Raw genomic sequence first — 23,384 nt, 5'->3', positions numbered from 1 at the left:
CCCCCTGCTCAAGTGTATAATTTGCCTCTTTTAGACCACATTGATTTCCTCAATAAACTGGATGCAGTGAAGGAATTGTAAACGCAGGGTTCCTTTACGCCTCCGCGGTGGTTGCCCGATCTCCATTTTGAAGGAGAGGTGAGATAGCATCTTTTTTTAAAAAAATAATGTCAGTTAGCATTCATTACTTTATTTTTTAAAAAATGTCTTGGTACAGGGATGTCAGGAGTAGTACATGCAGAGCAGATTTTAACAAACACTACATTGTTTTGGATGAGATGCCCAGTTCTGTTTAATACAGTTTGTGTTTCCATGCAGCTCCTTAATAAGGCGTGCGGTCTACTACACTGGACGTGACTTTTACTTATGAAGTATAAACCTAGTATTTTGACAGCAGAAGTAACATTGTAACACATACAGTAAGTATGTTTAGTGTATTAAGCTGTAAAATACAAGTGAGTTACAATAGATATAATGAGGTCGCCCCTCGGTCGATGAAAAACTGAAATACCGATACAGTTTTTATCCCATTTTTAGATCAGACATGAGGGAGGAAAAAAAAAAAGCCACCCTCCCACTGCATCCAGTAACAACTTTGACTTAGGGGAATGAAACTGCTTTGCTTCAAACCCATTAACAGGCTTCCACAAAGGGAAATGGTTCCACATTTGAAGACACTGCAGCTGGTCTGAGAAGTGGGTTGTCAAAAGAGTTCAAGATAACTGCATGATTGATTTTCAGAGGTCCCAAATTTGAGGGGTAGATCAAATTCTTCGGAATCGTAAATCCTGATTGTTTTACTGTGCGTTGGCCATGGCCATAGGGTTCCTGGAGTACTCGGATTTCGAACAGAGTTTTATGTTTAGCTGAGGGATTGAATTGGTTTTATTCAGTACATTCAATTAGCTTTTACAGCCTCCAAAAGAGTCTTCATACCCCTATCTCTTCCTAGAAGTTTAGAGACTACTGATTTAAAAGATAAAGTCAGTGAATTGATCAAATGGAATTTACAGGTTAAAAAAATGTCCTCACAGGGACAATAAGATCTCATGAGTTCCTAAACAGATCCTTACCCCCTCTGCTCCAGGGAAAAATCTTCCTCCCCGCTATTGACCGTTTTCCCCGGGGCAGGGGTGACCACGGTTAGGGAATGGTTTTAGCAGCTTCGTACGTACAGATGTTGGGGTTTTTTCCTGGAGCGAAACCACCTGGAACATATGACTTCACAGCTCAAATGTCCATCAGAATCAACAAAGTCATAAGTTAGTCTAAACCCTTTCACCATCATTAAGAGATTATCTGTGGTAGGAATTCAACTGCTGCATTAACAGATTTGAAGTAGGAAAGACTTCATCTTTGATTATGCAAAATGTAAAGTCCGTGCTATTTTAATAAATTAGGCTTCCCAGAACCACATCACCAGAGGTAAAACTTAAATGCTTCATTTTCTATCCGTGATCCTTCCATGCTGAGTAAACTATTCTAGTGTTATTGCAATGATCCCGTGTTGAGTTAAAAACCAAAGGCATTTGATTCTCTCGCTACTAAAAATGTACAGAAAAACATCTCATCCACATCATTGAAGTCAACATTTCTTTTAAAGACTTGGGAACCTTTTTCTTACTTTAGGGAAGCTTTGCGCTGTCCTCCCCACCAGAAGCCACAGAGCAAAGGCTCTTTTTGTTCTTTTGTACGTTCTAGAGACATGATTAGGGATTACATTTTCTTTCTCCAAAGATACTATTTTCTAAAATGCACTTTGGTTTGTACTAAGTTTAGCTAACAGTCCTCCTACTGAACATCACATGCAGCTCCCTGGTTGTGGGCTGTGCGGGAGTGTCGGCACCTCCTCAAGTTCAGGAGCTAGTTCAGAAGACATGATAGCGGGTGGGGCACTGGATAGGGGCTAGGTGAGGGCTACAAAGTATCCCAAATGGAGACAAAAGTCCTCAAATAATGATTTACAGAAGATACTGTGAACTCCACCCATTTGTCGTTCTCCTTCGCACAAGCTGCTCAGCAGGCCTTTAGAAGACACAGTGCCTAGGGACGGAACGCCCCTCCCGCCGGCTTCAGACTCACAGAGGTTTGAAGAGTTCACTGCAGTCTCTGATGAGCGGAAGGCCATTTTTTTACAACTGACCTGTAATACTGTCCGGCAGAAGAGAAGTGGCCAGGTTGATCCCTGCTCCCAACTACTTTCTACTGCATTCTTACAAAGCTGCATTGCACTTCGTTACATGTTTGTCTTTTTTTTGTTTTTGACGAAATGATAATCCCTTAAAGTAAAAAAGACCAAAAAAAAAAATCCGAGACCAGGAAGACAGTCATAGCGTGTTTTTCATTGCTGAGCTCTTAACCTCCTCATTAAACTGTAGTGGAAACACTGTAATCAAAGTGCAGGGCCCCAAATTCAAAATGGTATCTTAACCTGTGCATCCTAATTCTTCCCCTTCATTCATTAAAAACCCCATCTTCCCCATCGTCACTGGCTGTAACGGTGCCTTAGCGCGGCCAATTTAGCAGGCACGTTGACTGCCCTTGCTTCCATCAGTTGTCTTTCTCCTTCTGCTTGGCTAGCGTGCGCTTGAGTTCCTTCAAGTTTTCGGTCAGCACCTCCACCTCATCCAGGCGGCCACTGTGCTTGGCATCGAAGATGTAGGCCTTGATGTTGTCGATTTGCTGGAGAAGCAGATCCTCCTCTATGAGCTCGGTCTCCACCCCATTTTCGTCATCCACATCAAAAGGATTGGTAGAAGCCAATTTCTCAAATGGGTTGCTGGGCCCTGAAGGGCCCGGAGGCTTCCGAGGTAAACGTTCGCCCTCCTCAAAGGGATTAGAAGCAGAGTCGATTCCATTATTTGCTGCTTCCTCGTCCTCATCTTCGAAGGGATTATATTCTTTTTTCCTGCCAGGGAGGACTGGGCCCGGTGAGGAAGCCCCGGGAGACAGGTCTTCAGCAAATGGATTAAAGGGGTCTTTCTCTCCCCCCTTGGAGGCCTCCTGTTCCTCAAAGGGGTTCCAGGCAGCCACCTCATTCTGTTGCAATCTGGTGCTCTGCTGGGGGGCTTCAAAAATGGATTCCTGGATTGCACTGGGAGAAGGGAGCTGAGGGGCATCCAGGTCCAAAGCTGGTTCTAGCTGATTCCAGCGGTCTTTCCCAGTCTCTAGCTGAAATGGCTTGATTTCTCTGGCCTCGGAGCAAGTCTGCGAGGGCTGAAATTCTGCTTGCTGCCGTTCCCTTTCCCATTCCTTCTCCCTCAACACCTGGAGCTGCTCCCGCTGCATATCCTCTTCCTCGGCCTGCCTCTTGGACAGTTCGATAGCCTTCTCCGTTTGCTGCTGGTCATACTCATCTTGGAGCTGGCGCAGGTTCTCTTGAAGCATGCGGACTTCATCGAGCCGACTGGCTGCCTTTGCCTGCTTAATGAAGGATGTGATGTTGTCGATCTGTTGGAGGAGGGGATCCGAAATCTCACTTTGGCGGGGCCCGCTAGAGGTGGGGAGCCAGCCTTCGGACTTCCTCAGGATGTTTCCTCCGGTCTGGACCTCTTCACCATTGGCCATAGCTCTAATCGCCAAGTCTTTCTGCCTCTCGTCCGCTCTTCTTTGAGAATCCAGGGCACCCTGTTGTGAATCCAAATCAAAATGGGAGAAACGTTGAACCCAATTCACCAAGGCCTCCACTATATCACAATATATACACAAGTAACATCGGCACCACAGAACTTTGGTGACCGTGAGTGCTCTGGTGGCCCTGGACGAAGTAGGCAAAAGAAAGCATCCAGTTACTTAGGAGTTAATACAGTACTCATTCCAGGATCCAACCTTTACCTGTCTCTCCATTTGCATCCTTTTTTCCATGTCTTGTTTCCTTTTCTCCTTCAATTCTTCATATTGCTTTTGGGTTGGTAGGGACATAAGACCAAGCAGTTTTTCCTGTGAGAGAATCACAAATGGATTTGAAACTGTACCCACCGTAAAGACCTGCTTCTTGGGCTTAAGGACGACAGAACTCCACTAGCCCTAAAGAGAAGCCACCCCAAGCCAGAATTTCCTCTCAGCCTCAGCAATCGACTTCCCGTTAGTGACAACAAGAGTTCCTTGGATAAAATAATCTAAGCTTTTAAAGCCAGCCAGAAATTCCGCTTGAGAATCAAACTCGTCAATTCCCAAAAGCCACCATGAGACTCTTTCGGTATCATTTCCTTCAAAAACGCCTTAAGCATTCTGATATATTTCTCTTGGAAATTGGAAGAAAGTGAAGGAACTGTTGTCAAGGAGTCAATTATGCTCCCTGAAGGCTGTTAAAATGGGGCGCTCAGAGCATAGAGAGGAAGAAAAGAAGAATCCAAGTTTCCACAGTCTGAAACATTCTCATTCCGTGAGAAAAAAGCCAGTTGTTTTAACTGACTGCTGCGGGAACAGTGGATGGGTAAACAGTTTGGTCTTTTGCACCTTACATAGGGTTTTACCTGTACAAAGAGTGTAGCTGAGTATCTTATCATTCTCTGAAGCTGCAAAGCTTTTGGATGTGGCTGCGGATTCTGGTTCAAGCCTAGAGTTAAAATCTTCTTACTGAGGGAAAACAAATGCATCAGTGCACTGTTCTCTACTGGTAAAGTCCACACAATGGTTAGTTTATCTCAGATTCAATGCTGCAGCTTTCACAGAAGGAAATGGGGCCAAGTGAAAGACTAGGGGAAAGACCAGAGAGTTTTCATTATAGATCTCTAACGCCAGAAGGCCTTCACGTCCTGCTTTGTAAAAAGAATATCAGCATGCAGCCATGGGTGTTTATGGATTACTTCAGAACGATAGAGCACTCTGATAATACAAAGCCTTAAAAATCCTTATAATTTTTTTTTAATCATCTCATCAGTACTTCCCCCCTCCCCTCCCAGCCCCCCATGCATTTTGGACAGCACTTTGATATTCATCCACATGACTGCAAAACTACGGGCAGAGCAGTTAGCCAGCATTTCACCATTCCATTATCCTAAAACTCTAAAGCCAAGGATCATGGCTATTGTGCTCTGCCCCCAGTAAGTGCCCAGATGCTATTAATTGGCCAATCATATGTAGGCCTAGGTATCCACTCTGCTAACTCTGCACCCAGAATTGTTCATACAGGAAGGGTAATTGAGCTACGCCTTCCACCCTGCCACCTCTTGGCTCTCCCCTGGGGCTGAAGCCTCCACGGCCCAAGCTGGGCAGACTCCAGTCCTCGTGGTGTGAACTGAGTTGTGGCACAAGCGGGTGTAGGTAGGGGGTTTTTGTAGTGCGAGCTGGGGTTCTCAGGACATGACTGAAGGCTGGGTGGAAGTGGAAGGCTCTGGATCTTCAGCTAAACTGTGGCAACAAGACTTTGGGGGCAGCGCGGGGGGGAAGCGGAGAGGTGTTAGGGCAAGTGGGTGGGCAGCTCTGGAGCAGGGGCAAAAGGAGCCCCTTGCGGATCAGAGGGGAGGGGGTAGAGGACAAGGCAGAGCTTTTCCTTTGAGACCTTTTACTTCCTCTTCCTTCCCTTCTCTTCCTCCCCCTTCCCCAACGCCACCCCCAAGTTCACACCAATACTTAAAATGAAAAGTGGCATCCCGGGATGGCCAATGTGTTGCCCAAGGCCGAGGTTTCAACTCTTTTCACAACATCGCTCCTTACCTTAAAGCATCTATTAACTCATATACTTTCTGCACTTCTACTCTGAGATTGTTAGCGTGTTCCAGGCTGTAGGATGTCTCTCCGGCACTAAGGAGAAAGCATACGTTTATCTGCATTAAGTTACATCCCTCCAACTGTGGAGCTTCACAAAAATCTGCAGTGCCTACCAGGCCACAGGCTGGTCCCAGTTTCCCTACAGCAAGCTTCAACCTCCTCCTCCCTCCTCCCCCCTCTGTGAGGTGGCCTGTTTGCCATCTCACAGTAGCTTAATTGTGACTGCTAGGCAACCCATTCAGTGATGACTTCCAACTACAGAGCCATCTGGTCATGCTGCTGGAAGCCACTGCAAAAAGCAAAAGAGTCTTTCACCAAACCTACACCCCAGAAAACATCATCGGAGAGAAAAAACAGGTAGCGCCATAGAGATATAGTAACTAATCAGATCACACAGTACACTAAGTATTCCAGGATCACACGTATACAAGTTATAAGAAAATAATCAATTTGGAAACTAGCTGTCATATCCTACAACAGAATGAGAATGATCCGCTCACTCTCCCAAGCACCGAGTACGGTGTTCTGCACGTAGTAAGTGCTCAATCAGTACCACTGATTGACTTGAGACCTGCACAAACTAGTACTTATCCTCTTCACGAAAACAAGTCTGTGTAACTTTATTTTCTCCAGCCCACTACATCTAATAAGGTTTGGGAGTAAATATTTCAAGTGAGTCAGCTAGAGCAAACCACAAATCAGATTAGAAAACCATTTGCTTTTTCCTCCTAGGCTGCTTGTGATTTACCGGAGAAACGGACATCTCTTTTACTAAAGCAAAGAAAATAACCTCGAAGGTCTCAACCAGAAACAGTCTTGGAAATGGAAAGGGTGAGGAACAATGTATGCTTAAGAGAAAATAATGCAGGCTCTGTTCTAGGTAAGTCAAATCTGGCTGGTTAAAATGTGTGGACTGGTTAATGTTTTGGATTTAATATTCATGGGGTGGGGAGGTAAATCTACAAGCTACTTTTTTGGGTGGCTTTCTGTTGCCTTTCACACTGGGAAGTAGTGTGGGCCTGGGAGTCAGAAAGCCCGGGGTTCTAATTCTGGCATTGACAAATGTCTGCTGTGTGACCTTGGGCAAGTCACTTCAGTTCTCTGTGCCTCAGTTACCTCAGCTGTAAATTGGGGATTAAGACTTTGAGCCCCATGTGGGACATGGACTGCATTCAATCTGGTTAGCTTCTATCTACCCCAGCGCTTAGGACCAGTGCCTGCCCTCTAGTAAGCACTTAATGTAGGAAAAAAAAAGTTCTCAGAAGTGTGCTCAATCATATTTACTGAGCACTTACTGTATGCAGAGCACTGTACTAAGCACTAGGGAGAGTACAATATAACAGAATCAGTAGACACATTACCTGCTCATAACTATCTGACTCCAGGGACTTTAGGAAAAGACCAGCAGTAAATGAGTTTTTAAAAATATTGCACTCAGAAAATGCTTTTCTGCCTGGGGAAAAACATAGGCTAAATGAACATCAGCTATCCTTTCACACCAGAAGCATTACATACAAATTTATGTTTAGCCTGTGTCGTAACAGTGGTGATTTAGGAGATTAACTAGATGCAGATTTCAAACTAGCTGAAATGCCTGTTCTTTGCATGGCTTATATAGGTGATGTTCTCCCTGGTTCTTCTTCTTCTTGTCTTTCCCTTCTGATTTTGACTTCTTTGCAAGCATCTCTTGTCATCTCACACTTTTCTAATATTTTTGGCTCTAATAGTTCATGTGGCTTTTTTGGGGAAACATACTGCTTGGGTTTCGGGTATCTAAATTTTCTTCCTTCCTGCATTAGCTCCCCCTTTCTAAGTGTTCTTGTACGCCACTTTTTTTGTTTTACATGCTTTTTTCCTGGTTTTATACTAAAAAAAAAATTGTTCTGATTATATTCATCACTTCTAGAAGCCTTGTTGGGTGGGCTTCTCAGATGTAACAAAAACCTCTGCTATGTCTCCTCATGGAGAAGTAGCTCATTCTGGCGGATGGGCCGCATTTGTGGTTAAACATTTAAACTCAACATCCTCCTCGTCGGTATTTATTGGACACTTAACTATGTGCAGAGCAGTGTATTAAGGCTAGACCGGACGTTTTAAAAACTACAGACTGCAAATAAATTGTAAATTTTAACCTAATACACTGAGCATAACAAAAGGAAATGAAATCGTGTCTGCAAGAAAAATAGCTCTTTTCACCAATGTTCATGAGATGGGGAGAGTGAGCCAGGATTAGGAGGCAGGAAAGGGACCAACAGAGAGAAAGGAAGTGTCTATCTCTTTCCCTCCCAAGATGATCTTCCGGGTAGAGTACAGCTGGCTAATGGGGGGGAAAAAGGAACCGAGATTGCCCCTTCTACTCCAGGCTAGAAATGCTACTGCCATTACTGGGGACAACTCTCCAGGAGTTGGGGGGAGGGGGAGGAGGGAGGGCAGGTGGACACTGCTTGCTCAGAGCCCCTTGTGAGTCCCACTGGCAGTGTCACTTTCAGCCCTTTCAACCTGGAGCTAGGCTGCTGGTTGTACAAACTTTACTTGTCTGATTGCTGCTTGAGAGGCTTCCCCCTACTCCCTTAATTCCTCTTGGCTTTCTTTTTCCTGTTTGTTTTTTTTGTTTTTAAAGGAGTTTCCTTTCCTTCACCTAATTTTAAGTTTAGCTACTTGCTTCCTCAGTCCTCTGCTTACCATCTTCCTTTCCTTGTCTCCCTTTTCCCAAAGTCTTATTTCCCACAAGGTTCTCTCTACTGGCTTCAGGCTAGCCACTCTAGAGTCCTTCAATTACTTCCTTTTTGGTTCCCCCCATTACAATTCTCTACCTCCTCCCCCACCATCCTATGCTTATCTCCTCCCTCTTTCCCTTCTGCCCCCCTCTACCTTTCCCCATCCTCCTCCTCTGGGTCAGCACTGGATGGTAGCCAGTTGGCTCTGGAGGCAAACTGTAGGCCTGCTCCCTCCGTGCCTAATCAGGGTAGGACATAAAATCCGGGCATCCTGGATTCATTCAAGGTTTGGCTAGAGTTTTCTATGCATACGCTCTATAAAGGGTGACGTAATGACCCTAAATTAACCCATTTAATACACACATTCTACAGTTAAGTGCCCGCCACAGTGCTGTTATTTCCTGTTCTTGTTCATGCTTGGCCTAGACACCAAGCTAGGAGGATACAAACATCTTCATGCAGCAGCCACCCTCAAACCGCTTCCCTGAAAGCCACCCAAAGGACAAAAATTTTTCTTTGAAATCTGTTGCCAATTTCCCCAGGTCTGGACAACAACGGCACAGGCATGGCTGTTCATGCCACTGGGGAAAAAAAAAAAAATCAAAGAATCCCAACTGGCCCCTAAAGCATGAACAAGTTCAAAACACCCCAAGTTTACCCTTTAACTTCACGTATCATACAGAAAACGGAAAGCTAGCAGTGCCACTGAAAAAGATGAAAGCAATAGAGAAGTTCTGCTCAGCTACTGAGTTGTACCTAAGAGACTGCTGTTCTTTTAGACAAAAAATAGACATTCAGCATCATCCCCTATGGCTAAAACATACACACACACACACACACACACACAAAGAAGCTTACTTTAAAGATGCTGCCATCCTAATATATTCAGGAGCTTTCTGCTCAACTGTTTCCATGTAATATCGCAGTTTCTGAGAAAGAATAAAGAACATGTTAAAAGTAGCCTTACTCATTAAAGTGTCCCAAATCATATTAATATCCCCTATGAAGAAATGCAAAAAGTTATCCTCTCAAAATAATTTTCAAGTCTCCTTTATAAATACTAATCCTTTTGTATTAGGGAAAAGGAAATCAGGAAGCACTTTGAAATTACTGTTCCTGAGGAAAGCAGGGTTAAATCAGGGTAGAGAACCAGTCTGCCCACCAGTGAGTTTAAAGAAGATTTAAAAAAATAAAAACGACCCCCAAAACAAAAACAAGCTGTTTACAGTTGGAGTAAGGAGGGGGAAGAGTCGTCAAAGAGAGCGTAAGAGGAAAAAGTGCTAAGATCCATCCCCAAAGTGTTGGCCTTTGAGAAATCTGAAAAAGTCTTTAAGAACTCCACACCCTTTCTTCTCATCCCACCCCGCCAATGAATAAAATCTGCCTCTAGGAAAATAACTGTTGGTGCCATTTCATATTTCTACTATACTTTCATTCACTGCCCCAGATATACCTGTCTCAGTACATGCTCAGTTTGGCCAATAAGGCGTGTGTTCGCTCTGGGCTGAGTGGGTTGTCCGCACGAATGCAAGCAAGTGGCATCGGAACGGGCGGGCTCTACAGTCTGTGCTTTCCTCAATGCAAAGTTTCACAAGAGGACAACCCTTGTATTATAGGAGAGCTTAGGGAAGCCGTGCGGCCTAGTGAAAAGAGCGCAGGCCTGGAAATCAGAGGCCCCGGGTTCTAACCCCAGCTCCGCCGCTAGTCTGCTGGGTGACGTTGGGCAAGTCGCTTAACTTCTCTGTGCTTCCGTTACCTCCTCTGTAAAATGGGGATTAAAAAACTGCGGGGCCCTATGTGGGACAAGGATTGTGTCCTACCTATCTGGTAGCTAACCCCAGCGCTCAGTGCGGTGTCCGGCACATGGTAAGCGACCGACAAATACCATTTTAAACACCTCCCCCCGCCCCCAAACCAGGCATGTAATGGTTTAAGATTAGGTAATGAAAAGAACCACCGCATCCAACTGAAATAACCGGAGGGGGTGAAATGGCAGAAGGGAATTATTCAAAACAAAAACCTCAGCCGGACTCTATGGTTCATCCGTTTGAGATGGCATGGCATTCTCAAGGGCTCTAAGAAATGAAGGTGACGAGTTCACCTTAAAGGTTAGGGTGGCCACATGGCCTGATGGGAAGAGCAAGGGACTGGAATCGGAAGACCCAGGTTCTCCTCCCAGCTCTGCCACTGGCCTGCTGCTTGATCTGGGGCAAGCCACTTAACTTCTCTGCGTTTCCTGCTTCCTCACTTGCAAAGTGGGAACAGAACAGATCTCCAAGCCCAAGGTGCAACAGAGACCCTGGCCGACCTGATAATCAAATGTACCTAACCTAGCACTTGGAACAGGGCGAGCACCTGACAAAACACCGTAATTATTAGGCTGGCACCTTCCAAGACAAGAGAGCTCTCTGATGCAAAAGAGGACAGGATCGGAAGTGACCCGGAGGGAGACGTCCCACTGGTGGCCTACAGCCGGCAAAGGCAAACCCTGGCAAAGCCTGCCAAAAAGGGGTCGCGGGGCCAGGCACAAATGCCCTGCTGGGTCACAGACCGCTTTTGGCTCCATCACCGCCTCTTCCGGTTTCCACACCGCCCCCCTCCTCCGGACTATCCCGCCACTCTGCTTCGTCCACTCTGCCTTCTCTTGGGCGGCAGGGACGCTGTAGGCTAGAGTACTGCACAAGCACAGGCCTGGCTCAGGGCTCCCGGAGCCAAGGGGGAAGAGGAGACAGTGGCCCTCTGGTATGCATGGCAGTTGTGACCCCCACCTGCTGTCGCACATGAACAGGAGTCCCTCTCTCCCTGCACGCACGGCTCTGCCTCCGGCAGGTGAGGTTCAGCAGGCGGGGTATGGGCTTGGTACAGCTGCGGGCCGGGGTCAGCTCTGCCGGGCCCCAGATTTTTCTGCCCACAAAGGGCTCAAGGGAGGGGAGCCGGACTGCGAGAGAGCAGCTCGAACCCAGAAGAGGGGGCAGCTTTGGCTTCCGATACCCTCTTCTCTCACTTCCCCAGGAACCACCCCCCGAACACAGGCACAGTAGCAGATAAAAGAGTGCTCGTGCTCGGACCGAAGCATCCAGGGTAACGTGAGAAATTTTCCCACCACATGCTGAGAGCCTACACCTGCTTAGCTTATCAGACACGACAGTATCACAGCACCTCATAAAATTTCACAATGTCAGGAATGTATTCCTTCTCATCAATCTGATGCTCTCTCTTAAGCAGGGTTTCTTTACAGTGTCCACAGCAGCGAATTCGGTCATCATCCTTCTCATCCAATACAGAGCTCACACTGCTCACACTACTGATGCTGCCCCGCCGGGAGCCATGGACACTGTTAGGGGATTGGTTGGGACTGGTATGAGAGGTCAAGGCCTCTTTGCTAGCACTGGTGAGCTTGCCTGTAAATATACAAATACACACAACTCAGTGATGATCACAAGGCAGCCAACGGCAGAATTTTCCCCTCCCCTTACTTCGAAAAGCGCCAAACCGGGGCCTGGCGTTCCGCAAGCGTTTGGAAAGAGAGGTGCCGCCGTTGTCCACTAGGAGATCCCATTCTAAGAGGCCCCGGGGCTATTGTTCACGGTCTCCTGCGTGATGCCCAACCTCTGTTTCGACGGTCAGCCAAGTAAGTAGCGGCTTGTGAATTTAGGGATAAAACGGGTACTCTGCCTCTGTGTACCTGAACGTGCTGGGGGCGGGGGGAATGACAGAAGGGTATGCCTGGCTATTTTGGGGGTAAAAGGGCAGGGGGCAGAGTACCCAGCCGACTGAAAAATTCAAAGGCCACTCCCCTCGTACTCACACACACCAAAGCCCACCCTACCTCCTCCCAGCCCCACCCCACGGTAATAATGAGCGGTATTTCCGCCGGTCGGGTGAGACTAATCCCCAAAACCTTAAATGACAGTGCTGTTTTTTCTGCTCAGAACGCTTCGAATGACAATTACCACCCCGGGCCCGACGCCTGGAATCAATGAGATGTGGGCGGGCCCACAACATCTTCCAACACCTACTTGCCAAGGGAAGACCGATGAGATCCATACACCTCTTGCACATGATTGATCCACACAGGCGGCAGTGGTGACGGCGGTTGCGAATGCTGAATTTATTCCCACAGTCTGGACAGAAGGGAACATCCTGATCGCTGACCCAAGGCACGACAGACTTTTCTATTGCTTTTAGGGAAAAACCAGAACAAGAAAACTTTGAAATGAGCTTTGCCAGGCACGAAGATGCTCTTAACAAAACGAGTTTGACAGAAGAGCTGAACCCACCTCTTATTTTAGCAGCCTCAGTATTTGTTCTGTCAAATGCCGTAAGCTGACGAGGAGAAAATGAACTGGGATTATGCAGGTTTGACACTTTTGGGGGGGGGGGGGTAAAACGAGTTATTACGCGGGAATCCAAACAACTGCATTTCCAAGCCCTCGAAGTGGTACCTGTACTAAACGACTACTCAAAAAATAATTCCACAAAACTAAATGAGCGGTTTGAAGCAGATGAGTAAAACAAGGCAACCCTGGAACTTCACAATTCTTCACAATTAGAATGGAATCACCAGTCTGGAGTGTTCCCTGCATTATAAACTTGCCCCGGTATATAAACTGCTCACAGAAATACTCTAGAATGACGCCCCCCGCCCCCACCCGCGATTTGTCCCATCGTCATTAGCACAGTATCCAGAAGACATAACAAACTATGTCCAATTGGGGGGTTTCAATGGGACACGCAGAGGAGGAGCCTGTGATCCTCACTCAAAGCCTAAAGGTCTTTCAGGGTCAGGATTCTAGTTACAGTCAGACAGTGGAGGAAAGACGGTAAAAATATGAGTGTCGACCCTCTGGTTAAACACAAATCAAGAGATTCAGTGACTTCTCTGAGCTTCCACGTCCTCTCGATCTCGGTGTGAAGCGTGGAATATTGATACCGTAGCAAAAGGCATTTATAAACATTTCAAATAAAAATTTGCAGGCCTTGACCTTGCTAACAAATCTATACTGGATTTGATAAATCAAAACAAAAAACCCCCACAAATTTACCTTCTCTAACCTGATTATTAATTTATTGACTTCAACAACATAGTGGTCGATTCTGGCAGCTCGGTGTTTTTTAAAGTCGGAAAGATGGCTTCTCACAGCACCTGGGGGAGGGGTGTAGGAAAAGAAACAACTTAAGTCTCCCGATTTAGCCTTACGACCTTGAATGGTCCAAATTTAAAGAAATCTTTCATCTCTTTCACTGGCTACACCCTTCCTAAGTCCAAACGTAGCTTAACTAAGGGCCCTGTCAAATGGCGGAAAGCAAGTGGAGGGAGGAATCCGAAGGAGGTAGAGGATGGTGGAAGATACCATAGGGCAATGGTGTGAAGGGAATTTCAGAGAGGGGAGGTAGTGAGAGGTAGTCGGCTGTGGAGAAACCACTGTCTCTCCTTTCCCCTCCCAGACCTCCACGGGCAGGGTCTCTCGCCAGCCCTTCTGCCACTTCTCAGGAAGGGCAGCCGTTTGGGGTCTGACTGGTCAGAAAACAATGGCTTTGCTGTGATAATACTGTCCCTTTGAAAAGCAGACAGGAATTCTAGGGTTTTAGGGCACTCCTTTGACCTGAAACTCTGCCTTGAGGTCTGGGCCCTCCCCCAGCTGCCATGACGCCTAAAACGCCGGATCCCAACTTCTCCAATGTTTTAAAAGGCAGAGAAAAAGCTATAGCTGTGCTCAGCAGCGAACACCGACTTTTGCAAATGTTCCATCTGCCTCAGTCAGTGCTTAATCTGTAATGAAAGAGGAACCGGGGCCCAAGCAATGATGCCATTTTCCATTTATAATCAACAGCAAGGGGTGGAAGTCGTGCTGCCCACCTAGCGTCCAGTGCAGTTCCCCGTCCCCTCCCCTCTTCTCCTCCCTCCCACAGTGCCACAGGAGCCAAGCCTGCCTTCCAAGTTTTTAAGTTTGTCACCGAGAACTGTCTACCTGGATGTGGTGAGGTACTGGAAGACTGCCCTCTCTCCAAGTACTCTTTACTGATGCTTCTTATTGCTATTTTTACAGTTGAATTTTGATAGTCTCTTGTTCTGTGTTTTTGTCCTCTCCCACTTAGGCTGTGAGCCCGTGAGCCAGAGAACGGATCTCAACCGGATTGTGTAATTAGTCCGGCGTTTAGTCCACTGCTCTGCATGCAGTAAGTACTTAATGTTAAGAGGAAAGTACTTATAAAAATACAATGTAATAATTTAGACTTTGTAAGTACCTATCGTGCGGTACTTTCCTAGTAGACTTGCTCTTCCGCATATACTTTTGACTGAATGAGAAGCAGTGTGGTCTAGTGGAAAGAGCATGGACGTGGGAATTTGGGGACCTGGGTCCTAATTCCAGCTCTGCCGCCTGCCTGCTGTGTGACCTTGGACCAATCACGTAACTTCTCTGTGCTTCAGTTCCCTCAAATGGGGATTGACTACCTGTCTTCCCTCCCCATTAGACAGAGAGCCCCATGTGGGACAGGGACTGGGTCTGACCTGATTGTATCTGATCTGCCGCAGTGCCGGGCACATAACATAATTGTGCTTGACACTAATAATAATAATAATGATGATGGCATTTGTTGGAGCGCTTACTATGTGCTGTTCTAAGCGCTGCGGGGGGGGGATACAAGGTAATCAGGTTGTCCCACGTGAGGCTCACAGTTAATCCCCATTTTACAGATGAGGTAACTGAGGCACAGAGAAGTTAAGTGACTTGCCCACAGTTACACAGCTGACAATTGGCAGAGCCGGCATTCGAACCCATGACCTCTGACTCCCAAGCCTGCTTTTCTATGAGCTGCCAGTTTCAGAAACGTCAGGGAAAAGGCACCGATCTGAGTTGGCTGACTATACACAGAACTGTGAACCAATATTCCAAACAACCGGCAAGAACTGATGGATCTCCAGTTTCTCCTCTGCCTGGTTTTTAGGCTTTTAAATCAAAATACCGCATTCATTCAGTAGACCAGAACTGTAAACAAATACATCAAAAAGACACTCAATTGTCTACCGTCGCTTTGCATTGTGTTCAAGGACTTTATGGCCTCAAATCATTCATCTTCCAGGAAAGCGGTCGATGTTCTAATCGATAAATATTAGCGTTAAAGGGCAAATCAATCAGTGGTATTTACTGAGCACTTACTGTGTGCAGATCACTATATTAAGCGCTTGGGAGAGTACAATAAAGCAGAGTTGGTAGACACGTTCCCTGCCCACAGTGAGCTTACAGCCGGGGGTGGGGGGGCGGGGAATCGATTAGTTCGGTTCAGGGTATTGTTCACTGGCCAACTTTCAGAATACAGGCATTTCAGTAAAAATGGATGGGCAACGTTACCACCTCCGTGTACAGAATCTTTGGTGTTCCCCAGTTTCTTACCAAGTTCCTGAGGTTCCCACATGTACGGATCCACCCCTCCATAGCTGAAAGACTCGTATCCCTGGGTCCCAGATTCTGTTCGGTCATCTCCATCCCGTTTCAGCAACTTATTCTTTGCTTTCTTCGCCTTCTGGACCAGACCTTGAAAAACGGATCAACTAATGAATCACTGAACCCAGTCATAAGGTTCAAGTGCACTGTGGGTATAGGATTCCTTTCAAACACCTTGAGCAATCACAAAGTCCCCCATTGGACAGGCAAGGCCTAGGAGAGACGACATAGAACAAACACCCCACCACTTGGTTATTATCTTAGCACCTTGTGTTTTGCAGTCTATCAAGGGAAACGAGTTTAATTTGTCATATCAATTAAGAGATTTTTCAAAGTAAGTTTTAAACTCTAGGAGCAAGCAAATGCAACAAATACTACACATTTGTGGATAATAAAAAGTACCATACTTTTTTGCATCTGTTTCAGTGATGCTGGTCATCACAGTAAAGCCCTTGCCAGTTAAGAGAACACGGTCCCAGTCTACACACTCCTACCAAACAGAGGAGATGCTCCTGCCCTCAAAATGATTCCATTCACATCATCTTTTGCGCTCCATTTGTTCTTACTACTGTAAAAAGTGATAAGCATATATTCCAAACCTTATGGAAAAAAAACAACAAACCAAAAGGAAAGTCATTGGTGAGAGCATCAAAGAGCAGTCCAACAGAGCCCAAATCATTTCTAACATTTCACCTGTCTCCATGTTTAACTATTTGTTGAGACTGACTTTCTTCTGTTGCATAAGTAGCGTTACTTTATGTACTAGTTTTAAAGGAAAACTCTAACAACAGTGAGCTGTCATTTCTTTTAAAAAGATAATCCTACAGGGTGGTGATTATCTGGGTGTGCAGATGTGACCGAAAAGACCAACGTGTGAAATATCCTTGCCACTCTTTGTGCCTACAGACTTGCCCTTTGGTTGTGGTGGAATCAACTATCTGTAGCACCTGGTGCTGTTTCTCACTCTGCCTCAGGCTCCTGAGCTGCCCGAGGCCTCATTTGGAGAGTGTAGGTTAATAGCAGCAACAAGACACCTCGTCATTCAATCCCCTGGGTTCTAGGTGCCGCTCGAGACAGCGTTCTCAGCAGAGTGTGGGCACCTCTGAAGCCTGGGTAACAGGATGACTAAGCCGTGACTGACAAAATAATCAAACACATTTAACGAGACATGCCAACTAACAATGATGGTATTTGTTAAGCATTTCCTATGTGCCGAGCACTGTTCGAAGCGCTGGAGTAGGCACAAGGTAATCAGGTTGTCCCACTTGGGGCTCACAGTCTTAATCCGCATTTGACAGATGTGAGGTAACTGAGGCACGGAGAAGTTAAGTGGCTGCCCAAGGCCACACAGCGGACAAGTGGCGGACAAGTTCATTCAATCATATTTACTGAGCGCTTACCGTGTGCACAGCACTGTACTAAGCGCTTGGAAAGTACCATTCATGAGCAATCACCCTGTCTCTAGAGCCCTTCGGTCAGTCAATGCTATCTGTTGAGCGCCAACAGTGCGCAGAGCGCCTGGGAGAGAACACCACAACGGGGTTGGTAGATGCGATCCCAGCAGTTTACAGCCTTTGGCGAAATACGTTTCATTCTGCATTTTTTCCAACTGATTTGGGAAAAATCAAACTGAGAACTCTTGGAAAAAACCAAAAACATACAACTTGTTTAAAAGTCAAGTAAATAACAAAGGGAGGGAAGCCGGTGGACCTGAACAAAGGGTTACAAGGCAGGAAATTGGTGTTAGTAGACACCAGTGTACTCTGGCAGACAATACTTAGCCGGGCCATTTCAAATAGAGCGAGCAAGCCATTTAACCATTATTCCATGTCACTGCAAAGCTTCCTGGCAATCTGCCCTTTCTTCCCTTGCCATTACACTAGAGTAATATTAATCTGTCCACAATTAACCTGATTTGGAACACAAAACAAAACCAAAAACGCCTCCAGGAGAAATGAGTCAAATCTTCATTAGCAACTCAGGTGTGGACACCATAGCTATTTGCCAATGTTTGTTAATTTTCCTGATTCTCTATCTTGTTTGATCAACGGTATTTACTGAGCGCTCCCAGTGTGCCGAGCACCGTACTAAACGCTTGGGAGTCAGTAGGCACATTCCCTGCCCACGAGGAGCTTATGACAGCACAACAGCTGAAAAAACAATCCTAAAGAACCCGAGGGAATCCTGCTAGATTGTACCGGTAATTATGGTGAAAACTCACCCCACCCCAGCCCACAGCACTTACGTACATATCCTTTTACTCTACTATTCCCCCTCCCTGTAATTTCTTTTAATGTCCATCTCTCCCTGTAGACTGAAACTAGCTCCTTGTGTTCAGGGATCATGACTACCAACTCTACTGTATTGGACTTTTCCAAGTGTTTAGTCCAGGGCGGCGGTGTGGTGGGGAAACCGGGACAGGAGAGAGGAAATCTTAAACAGATGTAGCTGCGTGTGCATACGCCGAACATCATGAATATGAGCTGGCATGAGGAGGCAGGGGAATAGTGGAAACATGGCTAAAACAGAAGTTTTCTCTAAAAATTCAATAGCAAAGAGTAACTGTCGAGACCTGGTATAAATCGTGGCCTAGAGGATAGACTATGGGCCTGGGAGTCAGAAGAACCTGGGTTCTAATCCTGGCTCCACCACTTGTCTGCTGTGTGAATTTAGGCAAGTCACTTTTCTCTTTGCCTCACTTGCCTCAGATGTAAAATGGCGATTATTAAGATTGTTAGCCTCGGTTACAAAAGTTCTTGGATTATATTTTTTTCTTTTTTTATGGTATCTGTTAAACACTTACTATGCGTCAGGCACTGGGGTAGATACTTTGGGATCAACAGCTGCTTTTCCCCCCCTTTCTTAAACAAGTAACTATAAAGGGAGTGGGGCAGGGACAGAAAAGCAGTTCATTTTGACAAAGCTTTATATAAACCTTTTACATTGACTATTAAAATTGATAAATGATACATTTTGGAAGCTAAAAAGAGTGTTTTAACGTTAACAGCTCCAGTAGCACTATGAGGTGTTACATCAGTTTCCTAACTCTGATTAATTTAATCCAAAAGGAAAGCAGGGGGGAAGAATTTGGATTTCCTGGGTGCATTTAAGGAAGCTTTAAGTACACCCTTAAGGACAGAAAAGGAATCTAGTCGCATCCTTTCTCCTATTTCAAGTAAAAAAAAAAATCTGAAATATTTTAGAAATGTAAATTAGTAAAAAACTCTCAGGAATGCCTAAATTTATCAAAAATATCTCCTAAAAAGGTTAAAAACCAAGTAGAACCTGGATTGAAATCATCTCTTGGAACACCAGTCCTGGTACAGCTTCCAACACAGCATGGTCTAGGTGAGATATTCAAATGATGCAAGTAATGGAGTATTATTCCTTTTTGGAGCCATGTATTTTGCGGTTTTTGGGGGGGGGGGACTCCCTTGAATGTCATTATAGCCAAGTTCCACCTGTATATCAGCAAATAAAAGTTTGACATGAATACAGAAGACCTCACAACCTACAGTGTCATGAAAATATCCTGGATAATCAAAAGTCCAATAATGTCCATAATACAGTATGGATTAAGACGCATGTTGTAAATTGGAGTTCAATCCGCTCTTCCTCTAAATCCTGCCGGTTCTTCCCCTACAGCATTTTATGGATTTACCCCTACCTGTTCACCCTGGTATAACTCCTCATCACTTCCAGAGGGGCCTACTAATCACAGCCTTCTTATTAGCCTTGTATGTGCTAATAATATGTCAGTCTGACATAGAGCTGCATGAATCATTCTTCCACAAACACCATAACAAGCTACCCAATGCTTCTTGTATAAAATCGAGAACTCCAGACTATCAAGCTTCTAAACTGTCGATCAGCTGGCCACCTCTTACTCACCTGCTCTTCTGCTACAACCCAACTCATGCTCTTCACCTCTCCCAGTCAAGCCTCTTTAACCATTACTAGCTCTCAACTCTCCTGCCTCTGAACCACTCTTTTCCGCCCTACCTGGAACACCCCCACCCCTCAGCTTCAAACAGCATCCCTCTCCTTCTTACTCTGAAGTCATCTCCTCTAGACTGTTAAGCTCCTTGTGGGCAGGAAAAATACCTACCGACTCTTTTGCAGTATTCTCTCCCAAGTGCTCGGTAAGCACTCAAATAGACCCTCCTTAGTAGCCAACCTTAATAACTTTTCCCTCCGATCATCCCTTCAACCATCTCGGTACTCTTCTGCTCCCCCCCGCTTTTTTTTTTTTAAATCCATTTGTGCTTATTCTTTCTATCTCTTCCAGTTTGTCATCTCCATTAGACTGGAAAGCTCCAAGAGTAGAGATCGTGTCTTCTACTGCTTCTGTACATGCCCCTCTAGAACGGTGTCCAAATAAAGATGCTAATCCACAGACTCTAAAGAGAAGTCAACCAAGTGCTACTGTTTCACCATTTACCTGTCCGTAAAACTCTACCAAGCCATGGTTTTTAGACTGATAGCGGTAATCGCCTACGCTGTTCTGTAGTTAAAATCCATCCCGGGGGGAGGGGGGGTTGGCCTCTCTTCCCCTTCCACCCTCTTCAGACTATCAGAGTCAATCCCTGCAGCGAGAGAGCTAAAAGCAGGAGAAGCAAAGCCTGTGAGTTACTGAGGAAGTGAGAAAGCGGTACATGAAGAAACAGGAAATCCATTCCTTGGCAGCTCTCGCAGAGGTTGGTGGCTCAATAAAAATGGGGAGGAAATGTTAGCTAGTGAGTACAGAGTGTGCTTTTTCTCCAAATGAGGACTTTGAGGGAGTGCGAGATAAGTTACAGCATTTTTCCATCGCAGGGTACACTATGTGATAAAAGGAATGGAGGAAAAGCAACCTTCATGCCTTACTTTTTATCTGCCCTTTGACATCTCTGTCCTCAGTGGAATGCTCCTCTTCATAGTGAGAATGAAGCTGATAAAAAGACTGCAGATCCTTCAGGCACAGAGGGCAGAGGAAGCCCTCCCTCACTTCCCCAGGGTCATCGATCGATGCCATGACAGTGGTTTTATCACCTCTAGAAGGTAAGAATCTCAGCAATAGAATAACAGCATGTTGTCCAAGAACATTAGCTTAATGAAACAATGCATTAGTAGCAGGGAGGTGACATTGTCCCACGGTGGTTTCTTGTCTGCAGTGCAAGGGAAGCCCTGGAAAAGGGAAAGAAAAAGGCCAATTCAGCAAGATTAGCTCAACTTCTTGGTAACGCAACAGGGGTACACGTCTTTTAAGCAAGCCTGTCCCGGAGCCACTTTTGCAGCACCAGCCTCAGATTGTTTGCAACCCGTCAACTAACTTCAAAAGTCTGGGATCCAATCACATGTAGATGCACCTTCTCTGCAGTACTTTCTGACTCAGAGCGATTTTAAACATTCGCACACACAGAGGTGGAAACTGAGCCTTCCCTGGTCAAGTTCAAACAGGATCTTAAATGCAGAGAGACAATCAGGAATTAAACTCCAATGATGCAATTCACGCAACCTTCCCTGCCCATACTGACACGGCACCAGAGCCTGTGTGTCTTAGATCATCGATACCTTATGGACTTTCCACAAGGCAGAGTCAGCCAAGTCTCCTGATAGTGGAATTTCTTTGATCAGTAACCTGGAGCGCAAATATCTCACTGCTAGAAAGAACACGCTTCATCTACACAGCAGTTTCTCCTCGAGAAGCTCACCGAGCATACGTTCTCCCATCTCTTGCTTTCTGAATCCTGCAACGAATTAAGGTCGTGGGTTCTAATCCTGGCTCCGCCGCTCGTCAGCCGTGCGACTTTGGGCAAGTCACTTCACTTCTCTGGGCCTCAGTTCCCTCATCTGTAAAATGGGGATGAAGACTGTGAGCCCCACGTGGGACAACCTGATTACCCAGCGCTTAGAACAGTGCTTGGCACATAGTAAGCGCTTAACAAATACCAAATTATTATCATTAATTAGCAGCAAAGAATGAGATGTTGACCACAATCACTATGTAGCTACAAGGAAAAGTCCATCGTGGCGTGTGCGTGCAAGGGATACTTATGGATTTTAAAAAGTGATAAGCACCTAGAGACAGACGTAACAAATTAATCCAAGAGGATCTCCTGATTAACGAAAGAAGGCCTGGCGGAAAGATCACGGGGGCACCGGGGTGACCCGGGTCCCGATCTCAGCTCTGCCAATGGCCTGCCGTCTGACTGTCGACTGGTCACTTCACCTCTCTGTACCTCAGTCTTATCTGTCGAGTGGGGGACGAGATACCTGCTCTCCCGAGCATAATAAGAGACCCTTAACACATCCCACAAATCGTCTTTTATCTCCACGCTTAGCTCCGTGCTTTTGGCCAGCACTAAACACTTAAAGGGCAGAGGCGTTACGCTGCTTTGCAAACTCGTCGTTGCGAATTGCCGCTCTGGGGGTTGAAAAACAAAAGCAAAAGGCCCACGTTAGCGGCACGTCTTGCCAGGGGCATTTTTCACTTCTAAAGCGCTTCCCCGTCCAGCCGGATAGGACATCACCTTTCTACCGAAACAGATGGCCGGCGGGGGAAGGCCTCCACCCCCGCCGGGCCTTCCGTCCGGAATCCGGACGTTTATCTTAAAGCTCAGGCATCTGAAGGACCGGGGGGGGAGGGGGTAATTCGCCACGGCCCTCGACCTTGAGGCCAGGGCTGGTCGCAATGGCTTCCGAGAAGCGACGCTGGGCCTGGGAGGCAGGAGGTCGTGGGATCGAATCCCGGCTCCGCCGCTTCTCTCTGCCTCGGTGCCCTCCTCTGGGGAACGAGGGTGAGGACGGGGGAGCCCCGCGGGGGGCAGGGACCGGTACTTGGTGAGCGCGTCCCACATCACATTATTATTTATTATTAATCAGGTTCCGAGGCCCAGCTCGACTGGCGCCTCCTCCCTCTTCGTCTTCGCCGGGCCTCCCGGCTGGCACTTGGCCACCATTTCGCAGTTCCTCTCGTCAGGTGTCACACCTAAAAGCCCCATTCTTAATTCCCCCGGCGCCTCCCGTTGCCCCCCGCCTCAATCCCCCGGGGAACCGTTTTCGCCCCGACAGTCCCGCCGAGAGGAAGCCCGTTGCCAGGGGATTCCCGTACCGGCACCGCCTCGGCGGGCGATACTACCCTGCCGCGGGTGGCCCTCTCCTCATCCTCCTCCTCCTCGGCCGCCGCCGCCGCCGCCGCCGCCGCCTCCTCACAGTATCCGGGCAGCCATCACGTATCCATCGTCTCGGTCCTTGACAGGAAGCCTAGCGGCGCCGAGCCGAGCGCCGAATCCTCCAACCGCCCCGGCCGAGCGCCGAATCATCGAGGGGGGGCGGGGGGAAGGGCCCGAGGAGTTCTCCGACTCTGTGATGATAATGATGGTGTTTGGGAAGCGCGTACTACGTGCCTAGCGCTGTCCTAAGCACGCGGGGTTGCGGCGGGAGATACAAGCTCATCGGGTGGTCCCACGAAGGGCTCCACCGGCTTCATCCCCCTTTGACAGCTGCGGTAAAACGGAGGCACAGA

General features: G+C 46.8%; 1 protein-coding gene and 1 long non-coding RNA gene across 6 annotated transcripts; one reads left to right on the top strand and one right to left on the bottom strand.

Annotated features, from left to right (window-relative positions):
* Positions 1 to 174: 174 nt before the first annotated feature.
* RBSN (rabenosyn, RAB effector) lies at positions 175 to 23,133 on the bottom strand. Of its 5 annotated transcripts, none has more exons than XM_029052054.2 (13): positions 22,971 to 23,133; positions 21,571 to 21,709; positions 20,744 to 21,043; positions 15,827 to 15,967; positions 13,475 to 13,575; positions 12,710 to 12,755; positions 12,449 to 12,610; positions 11,589 to 11,830; positions 9,288 to 9,358; positions 5,659 to 5,745; positions 4,476 to 4,578; positions 3,835 to 3,939; positions 175 to 3,627 (listed from the first exon to the last, which is right to left on the bottom strand). In XM_029052054.2, exons 3-13 carry the CDS (start codon positions 20,889 to 20,891, stop codon positions 2,551 to 2,553), a joined length of 2,283 nt encoding a protein of 760 aa, XP_028907887.1. In that variant the 5' UTR covers positions 20,892 to 21,043; positions 21,571 to 21,709; positions 22,971 to 23,133; the 3' UTR covers positions 175 to 2,550. The 5 variants fall into 5 exon arrangements, with proteins under 5 accessions (XP_028907887.1, XP_028907888.1, XP_007653571.1 ...); XM_029052055.2 differs by lacking the exon at positions 22,971 to 23,133 and adding an exon at positions 22,133 to 22,847; XM_007655381.4 differs by lacking the exon at positions 21,571 to 21,709.
* On the top strand, positions 5,942 to 20,277 carry LOC103164716. Its single transcript, XR_003754661.1, has 5 exons — positions 5,942 to 6,069; positions 6,445 to 6,592; positions 12,362 to 14,609; positions 19,144 to 19,225; positions 20,166 to 20,277. It is a non-coding gene; the product is annotated as an uncharacterized LOC103164716 (long non-coding RNA).
* Positions 23,134 to 23,384: the final 251 nt, after the last annotated feature.

The sequence above is a fragment of the Ornithorhynchus anatinus genome, chromosome X1 (genome assembly GCF_004115215.2).
Source record: "Ornithorhynchus anatinus isolate Pmale09 chromosome X1, mOrnAna1.pri.v4, whole genome shotgun sequence".
Lineage (NCBI taxonomy): Eukaryota > Metazoa > Chordata > Mammalia > Monotremata > Ornithorhynchidae > Ornithorhynchus > Ornithorhynchus anatinus.
The sequence above is the reverse complement of the archived record's forward strand: the minus strand, read 5'-3'. Positions and strand labels throughout refer to the sequence as shown.